At 37.1% G+C, this 16354-nt stretch overlaps 1 protein-coding gene across 2 annotated transcripts in view; it reads right to left on the bottom strand.

Annotated features, from left to right (window-relative positions):
• Col4a5 (collagen type IV alpha 5 chain) overlaps positions 1-16354 on the bottom strand; it is a 187781-nt gene that overhangs the window by 2082 nt on the left and 169345 nt on the right. For both annotated transcript variants that reach the window (XM_028767456.1, XM_028767457.1), the window contains 8 exons: positions 15739-15811; positions 15197-15268; positions 13071-13199; positions 12724-12822; positions 10230-10442; positions 4153-4330; positions 1314-1428; positions 795-967 (listed from right to left, as the gene is read on the bottom strand). In XM_028767456.1, coding sequence (XP_028623289.1) covers positions 795-967; positions 1314-1428; positions 4153-4330; positions 10230-10442; positions 12724-12822; positions 13071-13199; positions 15197-15268; positions 15739-15811 — 1052 coding nt within the window. The remainder of the gene's footprint in view (positions 1-794; positions 968-1313; positions 1429-4152; positions 4331-10229; positions 10443-12723; positions 12823-13070; positions 13200-15196; positions 15269-15738; positions 15812-16354) is intronic.

Raw genomic sequence — 16354 nt, 5'->3', positions numbered from 1 at the left:
AGAGAGAGAGAGAGAGAGAGAGAGAGAGAGAGAGAGAGAGAGAGAGAAATCCAGGATCCAGACATGAGAGAGAAAATATGGATATTTCTCTAAGTATGACTTTTTTTGAATATCATGTTTGTTGGTTTCATATACAACTTAATTCTTTATGACAGAATAATACTTCACAATATATTTAAACTTCATTCTCTATATCTTCACATGTATTTTTGTGACCATTGTCCCCACTACTGTTATGTTTATATATTTGTTTCTTAGTGTTTTTTGTTACCTTTCTTAATATTTATAAGATGGGAGAAGTTTAGCCAGTTGAGCAAATGCATAATAAGATATTATATTATAATTATAAGATATTATATAAAAATATTAAGAAAGAAGCAACACATAAAAATAAATACAAACATCAAGAGATTGAAGTATTCAGAGATACGTGTTATTTCATTCTTCAAAGACTCAGATGAACTGCCCAAAATCATTCACAGAAACTATGTGTTATAAGTTTCAGTACATTATATAGTTTCAGTTCTTGAGATATCACTTTAGTAGACCAACTCCTGACTTTTTTGATACTGAAAGGTTAATACTAAGTCACCTGTAACCACCCTTACAAGACAAAGTAAAGTTTGTTTCTATATTACAAGTTAGTTATATGTGAGGAACAAGCGAAGACTAAAGAACTCAGTTCAACAAATTCCTAAAATTTACTAAGGGTCAACAACTCATTAATAGAATTTCTCTTTCCTACTATCTATGAAGGAAGCTTTAGGCCTGAACTAAAACCATAAGCAACTTACCTGAACATGTCTGACATATCAACAGTGGCCAGCCAAAAGCTGTAAGAATTGGCATAGTAATTGCATGTCCCTCGCCCATGACATTCGATGAAGGGAGCTGAACGAAATTCTTCCAAACAGGAGCCAGGAGAGGCTAAGGCTTGGCCAGAGCCTTCTGCTCCTGCGCTTGTATGCTACAAAGATAAGGAAAGTATTCCACAACATATACATGATATATTATTTTAGTGATTCTTCAATAATATATATCTAACCGGGCCAGAAATTAGAATGTAATGAATGGGACTATGATTAAAGGTAAGAGATCAGTATCCACATCAAAAGCGTCAACAAAAGCAATGGGCATATTATAAAAATTGACTCTAGAAAATATGGATGGGGGAACACTATGCTCGGACAGCGGTTATTTAAGCTTCAAGCTTCTTATCAATACCCAAATAACGGTGACAGTTCAAGTCAAGAGAAATTTACTTATATAGAAGGTCAGCTGTGATGAGAAAATCAGGGATGGGTGTTTCATACCATCATGAAGGAATAGCCAATCCACAGAGAGTCCCATCCCTGAGGACAGTGTGGAATCTGAATAGTCTGGCTGTGAACTGCGATCACCACAGCTGGCGCCTCACACACTGCACATCTGGTAAAGGAAAGGGAGAGAGAATATGAGTTACAGAGTGAGAGTGTAGGAAACAATTGCTCTTCTTCAGAATTCTTATTCTGGAGGCCCTTGACAACTCTCCTCAATGATCAGAAGAGGTGAAAAATGCACTTTGAGAATCTTTTTTTTTTTGCATAAGAACTGTCTTCCCTCATGCATAGTGCATTTATAAGCAAAAACTGTAAGCCTTCTCTCAATACATTGTAGAATTACAGCTATTGCATTTTAATTTTCCATTGTGACATAACTTTCCATTCATACTTGCTGTAGTCAATGCGGTAATTGATGTAGGAGTTTGGTTTAGTGTGTTCTACATACTTGTTAAAGGGCCCAACTGGAGGTTGACACTTAGCGATGCTATTATTGTGGTAAGCAGAATGTCTAGTAAACTGGAAAAGACAAAAACCAGATATTTTCTCAACATCCACCCACTATTCTTCCTCCAAGGACATTTATTAACCATTTGGCCATATTTGGGTAAGTAAAACAGACCCAGTATAAGCTGGGCAAGTGCCCAGGCAGTAGTTGAAAACTACAACGTAAGTAAAAATGGCCACAAAATAAATGTTGATGAATACATCAAAATTTTAATAAAGAACAAGACAGGGCATCAAGTGAGGGATGGGATTGCCATTCCACAGTCAAAAACTCTGATCCATAATTGTTCCTGTCTGGAAAAAAACTGCAGGGACAAAAATGGAGAAGAGCCTGAGGAAAAGAAGGTCCAGCAACAGGCCTAAAGTGGGATCCAGCTCAAGTGGAGGCCCCAAGACCTGACACTATTACTGAGGCTATGGAGTGCTCACAAAAAGGGATCTATTATGACTACCCTCCAAACGACCCAACAAGCAGCTGAGAGTCAGATGTAGATATTTACACTCAACCAATGGACAGAAGCAGCTGACCCCTGTGGTTGAATAGGGAAAAGCTGGAAGAAGCTGAGGAGGAGGGTGACTGTAGTAGGACCAGCAGTCTCAACTAACCTGAATCCTCGAAATCTCTCAGACACTGAGCCACCAACCAGACAGCATACACCAGCTAATATGAGGCCTCCAACATATACATAGCAGAGGACTGCTGGGTCTAGACTCTGTCAGAGAAGATTCACCTAACCCTCAAGAGACAGTAGGCCCCAGGGAGTGGGGAGGTCTGGTGGGGTGGGGGTTAGAGGGTCGGAGCATCCTCATTGAGATGGGGGTCAGGGGGAGGGGGAATGGGATGTGGAACAGTCAGAGGGTAGACCAGGAGGGGGATAAAGAGGCAGAGGGAGGGGGGATGGGATAGGGAGTTTCTGGAGGGGAGTCCTGGAGAGGGATAAATTTGACAAGTAAATAAAGAAAATATCCAATAAAAGAAAAGAATTAAATAAAGTTTAAAAATGTATGAGGGAATATCTTGAAATATGATGGAGGTCAATTTAGCAAAATTTCTATACATAATGCATTTTATATTATGAAAACACTTACTCCATAAAGTTGAGACTGAAAAAAATCTCCCCCCCCAACACTTGCATGCTATATGTTACACACACAGGGTGGGGGAGAGAGAGAGAGAGAGAGAGAGAGAGAGAGAGAGAGAGAGAGAGAGAGAGAGAGAGAGAGAAAGTGAGAGAGAGATATTTGGGTAACTATATTACAAAGGAAACAACTATGTTGCTACTAAAGCCAAACTACATTACATTTTTGTATTCAATGTCAAAGAAATTGGACATAGTAATGATTCACTCCTTGTGGTTACTAGGTCCTTGTATCAGGATCACAATGAAAATAACATTATCTAATATCCTCAAGAGATTTTTCCAATGTGGAAAATCCCAGGAAATCTCTGTTAATGCTACCAATCTCTATTTGTTACTTTAAAAGCATGCCAAAATTCATCTATTAATTCATTAGTCCATTAATGTGATGCATGTCTCGCATTGTGAGATCGAATCTGGTTCCATTAGGACCATAGCAATACTATTCAGTGTAACTGGTTTCTACCTGAGGACTGTCACTATGCAATTCAAGTACATTGATAGTTCCCTAATCTTCCCTGAACTTTATCTCAAATACTGGCTGAGGGCCTGTAGTGCTACTCATTATAATACACCAAATAAATTCCAAGCTATAATTTGGCAGTCAAAACATTCTACTATCTGTGCTCAAGCGAACTTTCTAATCTTTTCTCCTATGAAAACTTTAAATACTACATTCTAGATACATCCATCCACTATGCATTCTCATTTTCTCTCCTTAGTATGACTTTCCCTTTATAATTGTATGTGTATCTAGTTTTTTCCACTCTACCAAAGATAGTCCAGTTCAAAACACGTTTTAAAGACAGATATCTCCAGATTTATTAGGTTAGAATTAAATATCCTTTCCCCCATACATTTCCCATTCTTTCAATTTGATCATTTGTAGTACTTAGCCTAAGATGGATGTATACCAAATTAGTAAAAAAAACAGTACAAATATATACAGGTATATTTGCATAATAACTAGACTGAGTTCTCTTTATATTAAAATGTTTTTCATAGGACTTGGTCAAAAGTTGATCTCTAAAAAATACAGCTCAAACTAAATACTGGGTTGAATATTAAAAATCACTCTTATATACTTAATTTGGGATGGGTATCATTGATTATCCATTTTAGACTGACTTTTTACTAGCTAAAATAAGTGGGGACTGGTAAAAGTCAAAGCTAAAGTAGTGGCTCACCGACTAATGAATGGCTGGATGCTCTGGCCCTTCAGGGGTTCCATGTTCATTGGCATGGGCTCTGGGGTGGAAAGCCAGTAAGAATAGTCATTTCTTGAAGCAAAGTTACAAACGTTGTTAATGTTGCAGAACATGAAGGGCATGGTACTGAAGCGACGAAGGCAGCTGCCAGCCGTCCCTATAAAGAATTGAAAAGAAAAAGATGAAGGAATGCATTATAATATTTAGTTTATCCTAAAGCCATAAAAATAAAACATTTCACAAAGAAACTGGTGCACATTTTTCAGATAACAAACACAACAATTTTTAAACCCTAGGATTCATTCATTGTATCATTTATAAAATCAAGATATATTTTACAATGAATATAGATTTTGTTGTTATGGATCATTACATATTCCCCATTGGTTTTTTTAATTGGTTATGGATCCTATAAACAGTGGTGTCTATTGATGGACATTTATGTATTTTTTGAATACACATAAAGGGCACACACAAAGTCTTTGCAGAATCTACCTATGTCTTGTTCCACAATGCCCCTTTTTCTAAGCTATGTTTAATATGTTATTTTGTGGGGGCCAGCAATCTCTTCAAGTGTATAAATAATATTAATAAAAACGCTAACAAACTAAAGACAGGTTTAGAGATAAACCAAAAGGTAAATAAATGTAAAAGAAGACGAAAAAACTGCCAGAAGAACAAATAAAAGGAAAGTCAAGATTAAATTGTTTAATCTAGTTTCCCAACCTCAGTGGATTGAGACATCCCTCATCCACCCCTACACAGTTAGTAAAGCACATCTCTAGATGTGTGTGTGGAAGTGTTTCCTGATATTAAGGAAAGCCCATCCTGAATACTGATACCATCCAACAGGTTGTGGATGAAGAAGGATAAAAAAGATAAAGATAAAGAAGAAAGTCTACTAGCATAGGCTTTCAACTCGCCTCCTTCTGATAACTAGTAAATAAATATATCCACTCTTCCATACCCTTCTGCCATGATGTTTTGCCTTATTAAGGCCAGGAAACAATGAAGCTACCTGACCATGGAATGAAATTTATGACACTATGAGACAAAATAAATCTTTTATTCTTTTAAACTGTTTTTCTCAGGTGCCTTTCACAGTGGTACGACAGTTTAAATATGCTGTTTTATCCTTTTGAAATAAAAAATTAAATATTTTTAAATGTTTCTCATAACCATATGACTTTATATGATAAACTTTTTGCTTTGATCTGTAGTCATTACAATTAAACACTCACAACTGATATACTTTTTAAATTACTAAACAAAGAGCACATTTTTGTTAGAAATATATTTTTTTCTAATTTTATTTTGCCCTTTTTTGTAGTGTTTGAGTTTAAAACCAGGTCTAGGACTTTCTAGTTATGAACACTGCCACTGAGTTATATTTCTTATATTTATTTTCTTCTAATTTTAAAGAGAATTTTATTTTAAATTAAGTGTGTGTGTGTGTGTGTGTGTGTGTGTGTGTGTGTGTGTGTTTGTACATATTAGGGCAGCACTCTCAGAGGCCAGAAGAGGAAGGCAGATACCCTGTAGCTGGAATTACAGGTAGTTGTGAGGAGTCCAACCTGTGTGTGCTAGGAACCAAATTTGGGTCTGCTGCAAGAGCAGTACACATTGGTAACTATTGAGGCATCTCTCTAAATCTTCCAAAACTATATCGTAATGAGTTTAAACAGTCCTTTTGAATGTGAACTCTTCCATAAAATAAAAGACGACTGATGCTCAAAGGGTATATGGAAAAGGTAACCACCCCAAATACAGGTCAACTATAGGAGAAAGTCAACATGAGAATGGAAGATTAGGGAAAAGCTCTAAGAACCTGAACAGGAGGGTGACCCAATAGGAAGACCAGCAGTCTCAATTAACCTGGACCCCCAAGATCTCTCAAACACTGGACCACCAAACAGGCAGCATACAGCAGCTGATATGAGGCCCCCAACACATATACAGCAGAGGACTTGGTTCAGTCAGAGAAGATGCACCTAACCCTCAAAAGACTTGAGGCTCCAGGGAGTTTGGAGATCTGGTGGAGTGGGGGTGGGGGGTTGAGGACATCCTAGTGGAGACAGGGGCATGGGGAGTAGGTATAGGATGTGGAACACACAGAGGACCGGAAGGGGAATAAAATTTGGACTGTAAAAAAAAGATTAAATAAAAAGAAGGAATATAAAAAAAAGTTGAGTGTATTCTTATGTGTCTGAAGGGATAGGTTTTCTCAAATTGAGGGCTGATAACAATCAGAAACATTTGGAAATTATAGGTCTGTGGTATGGTTTAGTTGTACAGAGTTTTCCTAACATGCTTGGGATGCTTGGTTTGATCCCCAGTACTGACCACCTTCCACCAATCATTTGGAATTAGTATGTGATCGATTTGGGAAAGGCCTAGGGATCTTTGCAAAGGTTCCCAGCTTGAAAGTCATTGATATAGTTGAGAAAAAAATCCCAACATACAAAATTGGCTGAAAGAAAAGTAATTGACTCAAAGTCACATGAAAGGGAATGGCAGCACTGCACAACTTAAAAATGGACAGATCTAGAATTGCCACCATGGTATCCAGGCACACAGGAGCAAGAGTAGCCATTGATTCCATCCTGGAACACAGTCCCATTGTGGAAAGATATTCCTTGGAGACCACTGTGATGACAACTTTGATGAATGTGCCAGTCAGCCATGTCTCCATGGAGGTCTATGTATGGATGGAGGAAAAAGCTACCACTGTGACTACATGGGTAGTGGATTCACAGAGACACACTGTGAGACTGTGATGCTTCTTTGTTGGACAAAGCCTTCTCACAATGATACAACATGTGAAGACACTGTTGACAGCTATATTTGTGGCTGATGGCCTGAATACACGGGTGCCCTGTGTGAGACAGACATAAATGAATGAAGTAGCAACTCTTGACAATTTTAGGTTGGTGAATATGCTGAGTTGTCCTCAGAGGATCAACAGGGACACATTGCAGGCCTGCCTTCCTCCTTCAACTACCTTGGAGTTCTGGATATGTTTGTATCTGTCAGCTTAGACTGATAGATAGGAGCTTAGCAGAACTGTCTTCTGAGAGGATCCACCCAGCAGCTGACTGAAACAAGTGCAGAGACCCACAGCCACACATTGGACAAAGCTCAGAGAGTCTTGTGGAAGAGTTGGGGGAAGGACTGAGGGACTCCACAGGAAGACCAACAGAGTCAACTAACCTAGACCCTTGGGGGAATCCCAGAGACTGAACCACCAAACAAAGAGCACACATGAACCTGTGCCCATGAACATATGTAGATAGATGTGCATCTTGGTCTTCATGCAGGTCCACCAACAACTGGAGCAGGAGATTATATCCTAAGTCTGTTGCCTGCCTGTTGACCCTGCTCCCCTAACTGGGCTGTCTTATCTGGCCTCAGTGGGAGAGGATGTACCTAGTTCTGCAGTGACTTGAGGTGCCAGGGTGGATTGGTACCCAGGGGAGACCTCCCCCTTCTCAGAGGTGAAGTGGAGGGAGGTATAGGGGAGGGTCTTTATGAGGGGGGACTGAGAAGAAAGGGGGCTTCAATCAGGATGTAAAGTGAGTAAATAAATAAATTAGTGGGAAAAAAGAATTGCCATGGTTTGTGTTCAAGTCCTAAATCTATCATTTATTACTTGTGTGGCTTTTATTAACTGATTTAACCTATGAGCCAGTTTCTTTGTTTATAAATTTTTGGAGAAATGTTTGTCCTCTATTTTTGTCATTCTTGTGAAAATCATATTAGACAAAGGGTTTGATAGTGTTATGTATATTATACAGTAACTTTTTTTAAAAAGCCAATCTATTGTCTAATTTAGTACAGAGCTGTAAATACACCTGGTCTCATAAACAAAGGAAAATGTGCCTAAAAGAAGTTCCACAATGATAAGACTATGATGTTTACATAAGTTTGTGCTATCGGGTGTCTATAATAATATTGAATTACCATTACAGTCTGAAAATATTTAAACCATGATATCACACACTTCCCATATCCCAAATAACAAGGCCTTAATAGATTACTGGTTTTCAATGTTTCTTTTCTCCCTACCAGACAAAGAAATTCCAAAATGCAATTTGTCTCCTCCAGGGAAGATCACACCAATTCAATTGGTTATCTAATACTGAAAGGTCAGCCCTGAAACCATATATACAGTACATTATATGAAATGAACAAGTTGCATTTATGAACATATGTGAGATATATATATATAGTGTGTGTGTGTGTGTGTGTGTGTGTGTGTGTGTGTGTGTGTTTCATGACTTTAAAGGAAAGTAAGGTGGGTTACAAAGAAGAATTTGGAAGGGGTAAAGGAAGATAAAACTATACAATTGTATTATAATCACACAAAAAATAGAAAAAATATTTTAGTCCTTCTACCAATCTATACCAGAAAATATTCTACCAGGTAATTGTTTAACATTGAAGGTATCCTTGCTTACATTCTTTGTTTATTCATTAACATAACTCAAACCTTAGCAAAGTCCTGTCAATACAGACCACTCTTAGATTTTAAGCTATTTTTCTAGACTTTTTCTGTTCTAGACAGAAAGTGTATCAAGGTAAGAATAGTTTATAGTTACCAAGTCTGAGAACAAACTCCAATTGACCAAAAACATACATTTTTGAAAGTTATAAAATAATACTGAATGGGTCCTATTTTCTATCTCTATTATATAGTAAGATGTTACAGTGATCAAAAAATCTAATATTTTGCACTTATCTATTATGTTAGACTTCATATTTAAATTGTTTTTAATTTTTATTTTACATATAATGATGTATATTTATGTAATGTACACATGCAGGATCTACTTAAGTCAGAATGGGGCACTAGATACCCTGGAACTGGGATTATAAGAAGGTTGTGAGCTTTCATATGGATGCTAAGAATTGAATACTGGTCCTCTGGAAGAGCAACGAGTGCTCTTAACTGCTGAGCTATCTCTACAGCTCTGAAATTTCATGTCTAACCCTTTGATTATAAACACAAGTTAGACTTTTTCAGTAAAGACAGAATAGGTAAAGGAGAGGAGGTTTTTATGTGAGAGAGATTATAGAAAACTAGTGAATTATTTTTTAATGTAACATTTCAATTTATCTAAACATGATGTTTTAAAAAGTGTTGCCTATTTAAGATTAGGAAAAGGAGATATAAAGAAAGCAATAGAGAAAAATGTAATGAAGGAAAGATAAAAAGGAGAAAAGGAAATCAGAAGAGAAAAACATAGAAAAAGGCAAAAAATTAAACCAATTTTTATTTTATTCAGTTTCATCGAATAACCTATAAACCTTGGCTTCCATGTAAATAAGGGAGAATTAACTAGCAGGTGTGGACAGACTCTTAAAACAGAATAAGCAGCAGACACTTCTGAAGTTCTGCTGTTTAGAAGTAATTTCATACCCAATAAGACCTCAGGAAGCTTCTAATCATAGACATCCCAGAACTTGAGAGCCTGGACTATCATCTTAAACATTTTATTGGATGTAAATTGGAGGGTAGATTTTAATATAAACAGCCTCAGAAAAAATGATCAGCCCTTACCAACCAACATTGAAACTGCAAAAAAGAAATCATGGGGATGGAGAGGTCTTGATAGTCAGTGCTGCCTCACCCATTGACTAAGTATAGAGAAGACACGTGGGGATGCACTGAATAGCTTAAAATAAGAATTTGTCACCCATAAATTCCAAACAGTGCATAAGCAAGCAGCTGCTTTACTATAGAGTGCCCTGGACAACTGCTTCATTACTAAACTAAGTAAAAGGAAACACATCTTTGAAATCATCTTGATTTAAACCAAAAAAGGAAACTGGTACCTTGTACTAGCTACAGTGCTTTCAATATTTTTAATTTGAAGTTTAAACTATTCATTTAAAATTTGTAACAACTGCAGTTATTTGGCTCTGATATGCTCTTCAATTTGAAAGCCCCAAAAGAATAGAGTTGTACATTTTGTTCAAGGTCACTCCAGGACCTAAGAAGAGTTTTAAAATAAATACAGAATGCATAGAACGAAGTTAGGTGCCAATTATCTTACCCAAGTCTTGACCATGGGCTCTTTTATTTCCTTGGACATACAGGAGAGAAAAGCCTTCATAGATATGGACTGTTCCCTGTGGGCATTGTGGTGCATCTGTTGTCTGACTGTGACGTGTGATGAGGAATCCATGGGCAACAGAGGTGGTTCCAGGGGGACCTGGAGGTCCTTGCAATCCATCTGGTCCTGGGAGACCATCCAGTCCACGAGCACCTATTTGTAGGAAATCATTGGTGTACACGATTAAGTAAGCTCTGAGCCACTATTGTGGCTATTAACAAAGCGTAGTGATTAGTTAACTTGTTCAATCTTTATGTGGTATCTATAAAAGCATTGTTAGATATGATGGGTAAAGAGGCAAACGAGACTATTTTCTTTGCCTCAAAGAGATTGAAATGAATTTATTTCCTCCTGGCATAGGCTGAAGACATTAAGCACTAAAATTCTCGAACAAATTTTAGGTAGGAAGAAGTGATGCCTGTGGGAAGCCAGCATGTTATCTATTCTTTTGCTATACTAAAGGAGTTTGAATCTTACGACCAAATTTCACCCACTGCTTTGTTCAACTATAGGATAAGAAGAGTATGGTTTCCACAGCTCCCCCAGCTTCAGTGCTGAAAATGTTTTTCTTTGATACATCTGGAGAAGTGTTCTGAAGAATACTTGCTTAGAAAATACATAACGTATTCTTTAAAAGCCTTCAAAATGCATCATTTAAAGAAAGATTTATTTATTTTATGTATATGAGTACACTGTAGTTGTCTTCAGACACACCAGAGAAGGGCATTGGATCCCATTACAGATGGTTATGAGCCACCATGTGGTTGCTGGGAAATGAACTTGAGACCTCTGGAAGAGGTCCCATCGAGCCATCTCTCCAGCATCCAAAAAGCATCATTTTTATGCCACTGGTGGTTCTCTTTGTATCCAGGGCTTTAACTATTGTGTGTGCTAATTTTTGCTTTTAGGATACTTCATAGCAATGCATAAAGATGTCACTAATTTGTTCATTCTTTGGAAACATGAAGTTACTGAATTGGCAGTGTTGACTCTAAGAAGGTCCACATGTATCACTACATTGTTTTGTCACCAAAGAACTTTTTTTCTAATACACATTATTTATGTTTATATTACTCTGTTTTATAACTATATCACCTAGAGTTACTTATATATTAACAATCTATTACGTTTATAATCTTGTATTTCTTTTTCAAAACAAGGATTCTTTCCATAACACTGGTTGTCCTGAAACTCACTCTGTAGACCAGGATGGCCTTGGACTCAAGAGATCTGCCTGCCTCTGCCTCTTAAGTGCTGGGACTAATGGTGTATGCCACCACAACCTGGCTTTTATTTTTATTTCAGCAATCATATTTGTAAGGAGCCGCCATTAGAAGATGGCGCTTGTTCCCTCTGTTTGAGGTGGAAAACAACTGCATTCAGGGTCGTAAACACCTGCTGTGAGCCTGCATACCTTTCAGACGCAGCTCCTCACCCTCCCGAGCAGTATGTAAATGAAGTTCTCCAAGAAACACCAATTAGACACTTATACACAGTTGTGATAACTATTTAAGCAGCACCCATTTTGGGCTGGTGGTCTTTTGCTTTACAATCAATGGTGTGTTCCCCAATAAAGTGCATGAGGAAGGATCCTGTTGTTGTGTCATCCTTGCTGGCGAGGCGGGCGTGACACATATTGATGTTTTTTATAAGTTTAATCAAATTTGTTTTGGGATTAGATTGAATTGTGATAGAAATGTAGGAAACTGATTCTCAGTACTTAAGAGACTGAAGAAAGAGGATTGCCATGATTTGGGGGCCAGTCCAGACTATACTGTAAAGACTAGGCCAACCATGGCTATATCTTAACATACTGAGTTTTTTTTTTAAAGAAGATGAAATACATTTAGTAGAAACAAAAGTTAATATTGTAAAAAGGGTATAGTAATGATTGAGTTTAAAAATCTGTATATTAATATATTTTCTCAGCATAAGATTTTACCATACTCTTCAAAGTTCTATGGTGATCATTTAAACTTTTGATGTATATTTACTGCATTCTATGGGGGAAATTTTCTTCTGTAATATCACAAAATTAAGAAAGATTAAAAAATCATTATAAGGTAGTCAATGAATTTAAATAAACAAACTGAAAATTAATCGAGTGAAGCTGGGGCTATGTCTCAATAGTGGCCTGTCCCACACACCTATTAAAAGAAAATAAAACAAAAAGAGTTGAAAAGTAATTATATTGAATACCTGGAAAAATATCTTAGATTTCTAATGCTTTATCTAAAAGAAAATGCAACATATTTATGCTGTCTACTATAACATATTTCTTTGGCTGTACCTTCCTATTTTTCCCCAGCTCTGGATTTGACAGTTATTCATGCTCCCTCCACAAGAAGTTGTCAGAGTTCCAAGTACAGCCCCATATACAGAGGCCTTGAAAGCATATATACAATGACTAACATCACTGTTTCAGACATTTTACCTGGCTGTCCTGGCAGACCTGGGTCTCCTTTGCGCCCTCCTGCACCATCAAAGCCTGGGAGTCCATTGCGTCCTGGATCTCCTGGAGGGCCAATTGGACCTTCAAGAAAAATACATTTTCACACAATCGGACCATTTAAATTAGCATGCTCAGAAGAATTAAAAGAAATCTGGTTAGGCTTAAGTTATTTTAACATTTTTAAGAAAAAGGGAAATGGGATCTGTGGTGGCCTCTTATTCTTTTCTTGCTGGGTCTGTCATTGTTAGAGACAAACAATTCACATGTAAAAAGTGGATCAAAGGAATGTTCTAATTAGATGGCCCTTAAATAATAATCTACCAAGGTACCTGGTAGGCCTTGAGGGCCTGGAAGTCCTGGTAGACCTTTTAATCCAGGTTGTCCAGGAATCCCTGGAGGTCCAGGATCACCTTTGATTACAATACTCTGTCCTGAAGGACCAGGCAACCCAGGAGGACCTAAGAAGAAAAACACATAAAAGTAAAGATGGTGAAGAGAAAATGTCTGGAGAAACAGATGCCAAATTGGCCTAAGATCAGAAGATGCATTTGTATGACAAAAATAAATAAATAAATAAATAAATAAATAAATAAATAAATAAATGTACTTAGCTGCTATCACGTCAAACAGAAGTGTATTCATGGAAATTGTAATTATTTCATCAAGAAAATTAAAACTAGCCCATTCCAGCCTTCTGACCCACCTTCAGAAATACCTCATCAGGATAGAAACTCCAGACTCACACAGCTACCTACATCCTTCCATGCTGAGAACCCCTGTTCTTCTCCTTTCTAGCCAAAAAAAAGCCTAGATTATAGCTGCCAACTCTAGCTATCTTTGCCAACTCCACCCATGGATGCCATGTACCACTGGCCCCTTATCAATGCAGAACCAAAGAAGATACTGGTTACCAACTCCACCCTTTTCCATAATGTAAAGACTGTCACTCTCCAAGAAGTAGCATTATACACGTCCTCATTCCCCATTCCCCTACCCTGCTCCTCTCCTTCATGTAGGGATCCTAGACTTGTATTATCAATTCTACTAGCATCTACTGCTTGATGATTAGTCCTAAGAGCCTTCCCTCAACATGCTTGAAGATCTGCTGTGAGGATTTTCTAATATTACAGAAGGCTTATTTGGGTGCTTTGAAAATTCACTTAGCTTGGGCTGGGACTGCTTCTAAAATCCCACTTAACATCAACACTAATGTGCCCAAAAACTAAACAGTAAGTCCTATACAGCTGGTCTGTTACATGATAACTTGGGCCTATAGGAGACAGAGCTTCAAATATCCACTCAACAAAGGAGAGACAACAACCTGTTTCATGATTCTATCACAGATATACAAACATGAATGATCTAAACAATAAGTCTCCACAAAATATCAATACTCCTATAGCAGTGTTCCCTGAGAAAAGTGACTCAGAAGATATTTCAAAATAGTAATAATGAGAATTATCAGGGAACTTGAAGAGGTAAGAATGAATTCTGGAATGAAGCACTCAAAAACACAGACAGTTAAATAAATAATAAAAAGAAATCAAGATATGAAAAATAGTGTTTAATAAAAAGATAGAATCTTTGGCAAAGTGTCAAAATGAAAAATCTTGAAATGAAATACTCAGAAATTCAAACAAAAATTTTAGATGAAATCCTTACCATTAGATTAGACCAAATGGAAGAAAAAAATTAGGTCTTGTAGAATAGGTAGAAGAATTGGATCACTCAGCCAAAGAAAATGACAAATTCAAAAAATTACAATAATGGAAAATACAGGAAGTCTGGGCCACTATAAAAAGAACAAATCTAGGAAGAATAGGTATAGAAGAAGAAGAAACTCACATAAAAGGTACAGAAAATATTTCACCATAATCATAGAATAAAATGTCCCTAATATAAGGAAAGAGATCAAGGTCCAAGAGGTATACAGAAATTTGTACACACACACACACACACACACACCACACAAAGTTAAAATGTAGTTACTCAATAACAGAGCAACAATACCTCTAGTAGATACCATAGGCTAACAAATGAAAAGTCCAGTGCAGAGAATGAGTTACTTCTTTTGAAGTTATTGGACAGTGAGTTGCCATAGACCATCCACAAACATTACAGGCTCTTGGTTATCCAAAACTTGATGGTAAGATCCTATTGCTGAAGACACCACAGGCTTGAGTTAAAGAATTCAGAGAAATCAAGCTAGGCCTGATCTGGAAGCTCCATTCTTAGAGGCTAGCTTTCTTACTGTTGGATGAGACTAGGCACTTCTATCTTAAATTTAATAGAGTGGCTATCAATATAATAGAACTAAATAGTTTAAGAAATTAGGAAATGAAATTGATAAGAAAATTATGTTGATAAATTGGAAAGAGAGAATGGATACTTTAAAAAGTCTTTCATGTTTCTAAGTACCAAGCATAAACAGCCTTAGGAGAAGAAAAATTCTTACCTGGGGGCCCAGTAAGACCTGGTTCCCCATCAGGGCCAGTTGAGCCTGGTACTCCAATGGGTCCTTTCATTCCTGGAAAAGATGATATATAAAATAAAACTGCACAAATATGCAACAAGACAGCCTTATATAGGAAAATAAGAAAAACAAAACAAAATGAAATAAACAAAAAAAACAGGGTTTTTTTCCAAAGGAGTTAATACAGTCAACGTTATTTGGACTTAGGGGATTGTTTAATACTACAATAACAACAACAACAACTACTACTATGACAACAACTGCTACGACGACGACTACTATTACACTATACTACTACTATATTAGTATAGTATATGGTAGTAGTCATCATCGTAGTAGTAATAGTAGTAGCAGTAGTGATTAATAAAGAGAACATGAAATTGGGAGAGAGACAGATGCAGTGAGCTGGAGGAAGGTAGTGGAGGTGCGTATGGTAACAATATATTGAATATATGGGATGTTCAAAGAATAAATAAAAATACTTAAAAATATAAAGGAAAACCTTAAACCTTTCTTTGAAATACCTGGGAATCCTGGAACACCAGGGAGACCAGGATCTCCTTTCATTCCATTAAGACCTGGCCGGCCAGGGTTACCCTAAATAAATAAAAATCATTGCTGTTAGAAATAGAACTAGAACAGAGTAGAGAGAGGGGAATAAAGATCCAACTACTGCACAGTGGCTTAGAGAGCTGTTTTTCAAGTTAGACTGGAAGGATCCAAATTCTCACTCTGCTTATTCCCCGTGACTTTTAAATATTTAACCTTTCACCCATAGTTTTCTCCTCTGCAGCATGGAGAAAATAGTAGGCTGCCTACTTTATGAAGTGGAGGGAAGGATCAAATGACAAAGTTCTTGTCATATGCTTAGAAAATTGATGATATAGATAGAGCATTTAGTAAGTAATGGTTATTTTAAAAACATTTTCTTTTTACTCTATATCTGGAGTGATGGATGCTTAGATTAGAACCATTTATGTAGAAATGATAAAGCCTGAACTACTTGGAAACTATAATCTAGGGACTGTAATTAGGTTAAGGAGCCACTGACAGTATAGAAAGCAACAAAAAAATGAGAGACAGAGAGAGAGAGAGAGAGAGAGAGAGAGAGAGAGAGAGAGAGAGAGAGAGAGAGAGAGA

This window comes from Grammomys surdaster, unplaced genomic scaffold (genome assembly GCF_004785775.1).
Source record: "Grammomys surdaster isolate TR1022 unplaced genomic scaffold, NIH_TR_1.0 173, whole genome shotgun sequence".
Classification (NCBI taxonomy): domain Eukaryota; kingdom Metazoa; phylum Chordata; class Mammalia; order Rodentia; family Muridae; genus Grammomys; species Grammomys surdaster.
Note: the sequence above shows the minus strand (reverse complement) of the source record. Positions and strands in the feature narration are given on the sequence as shown.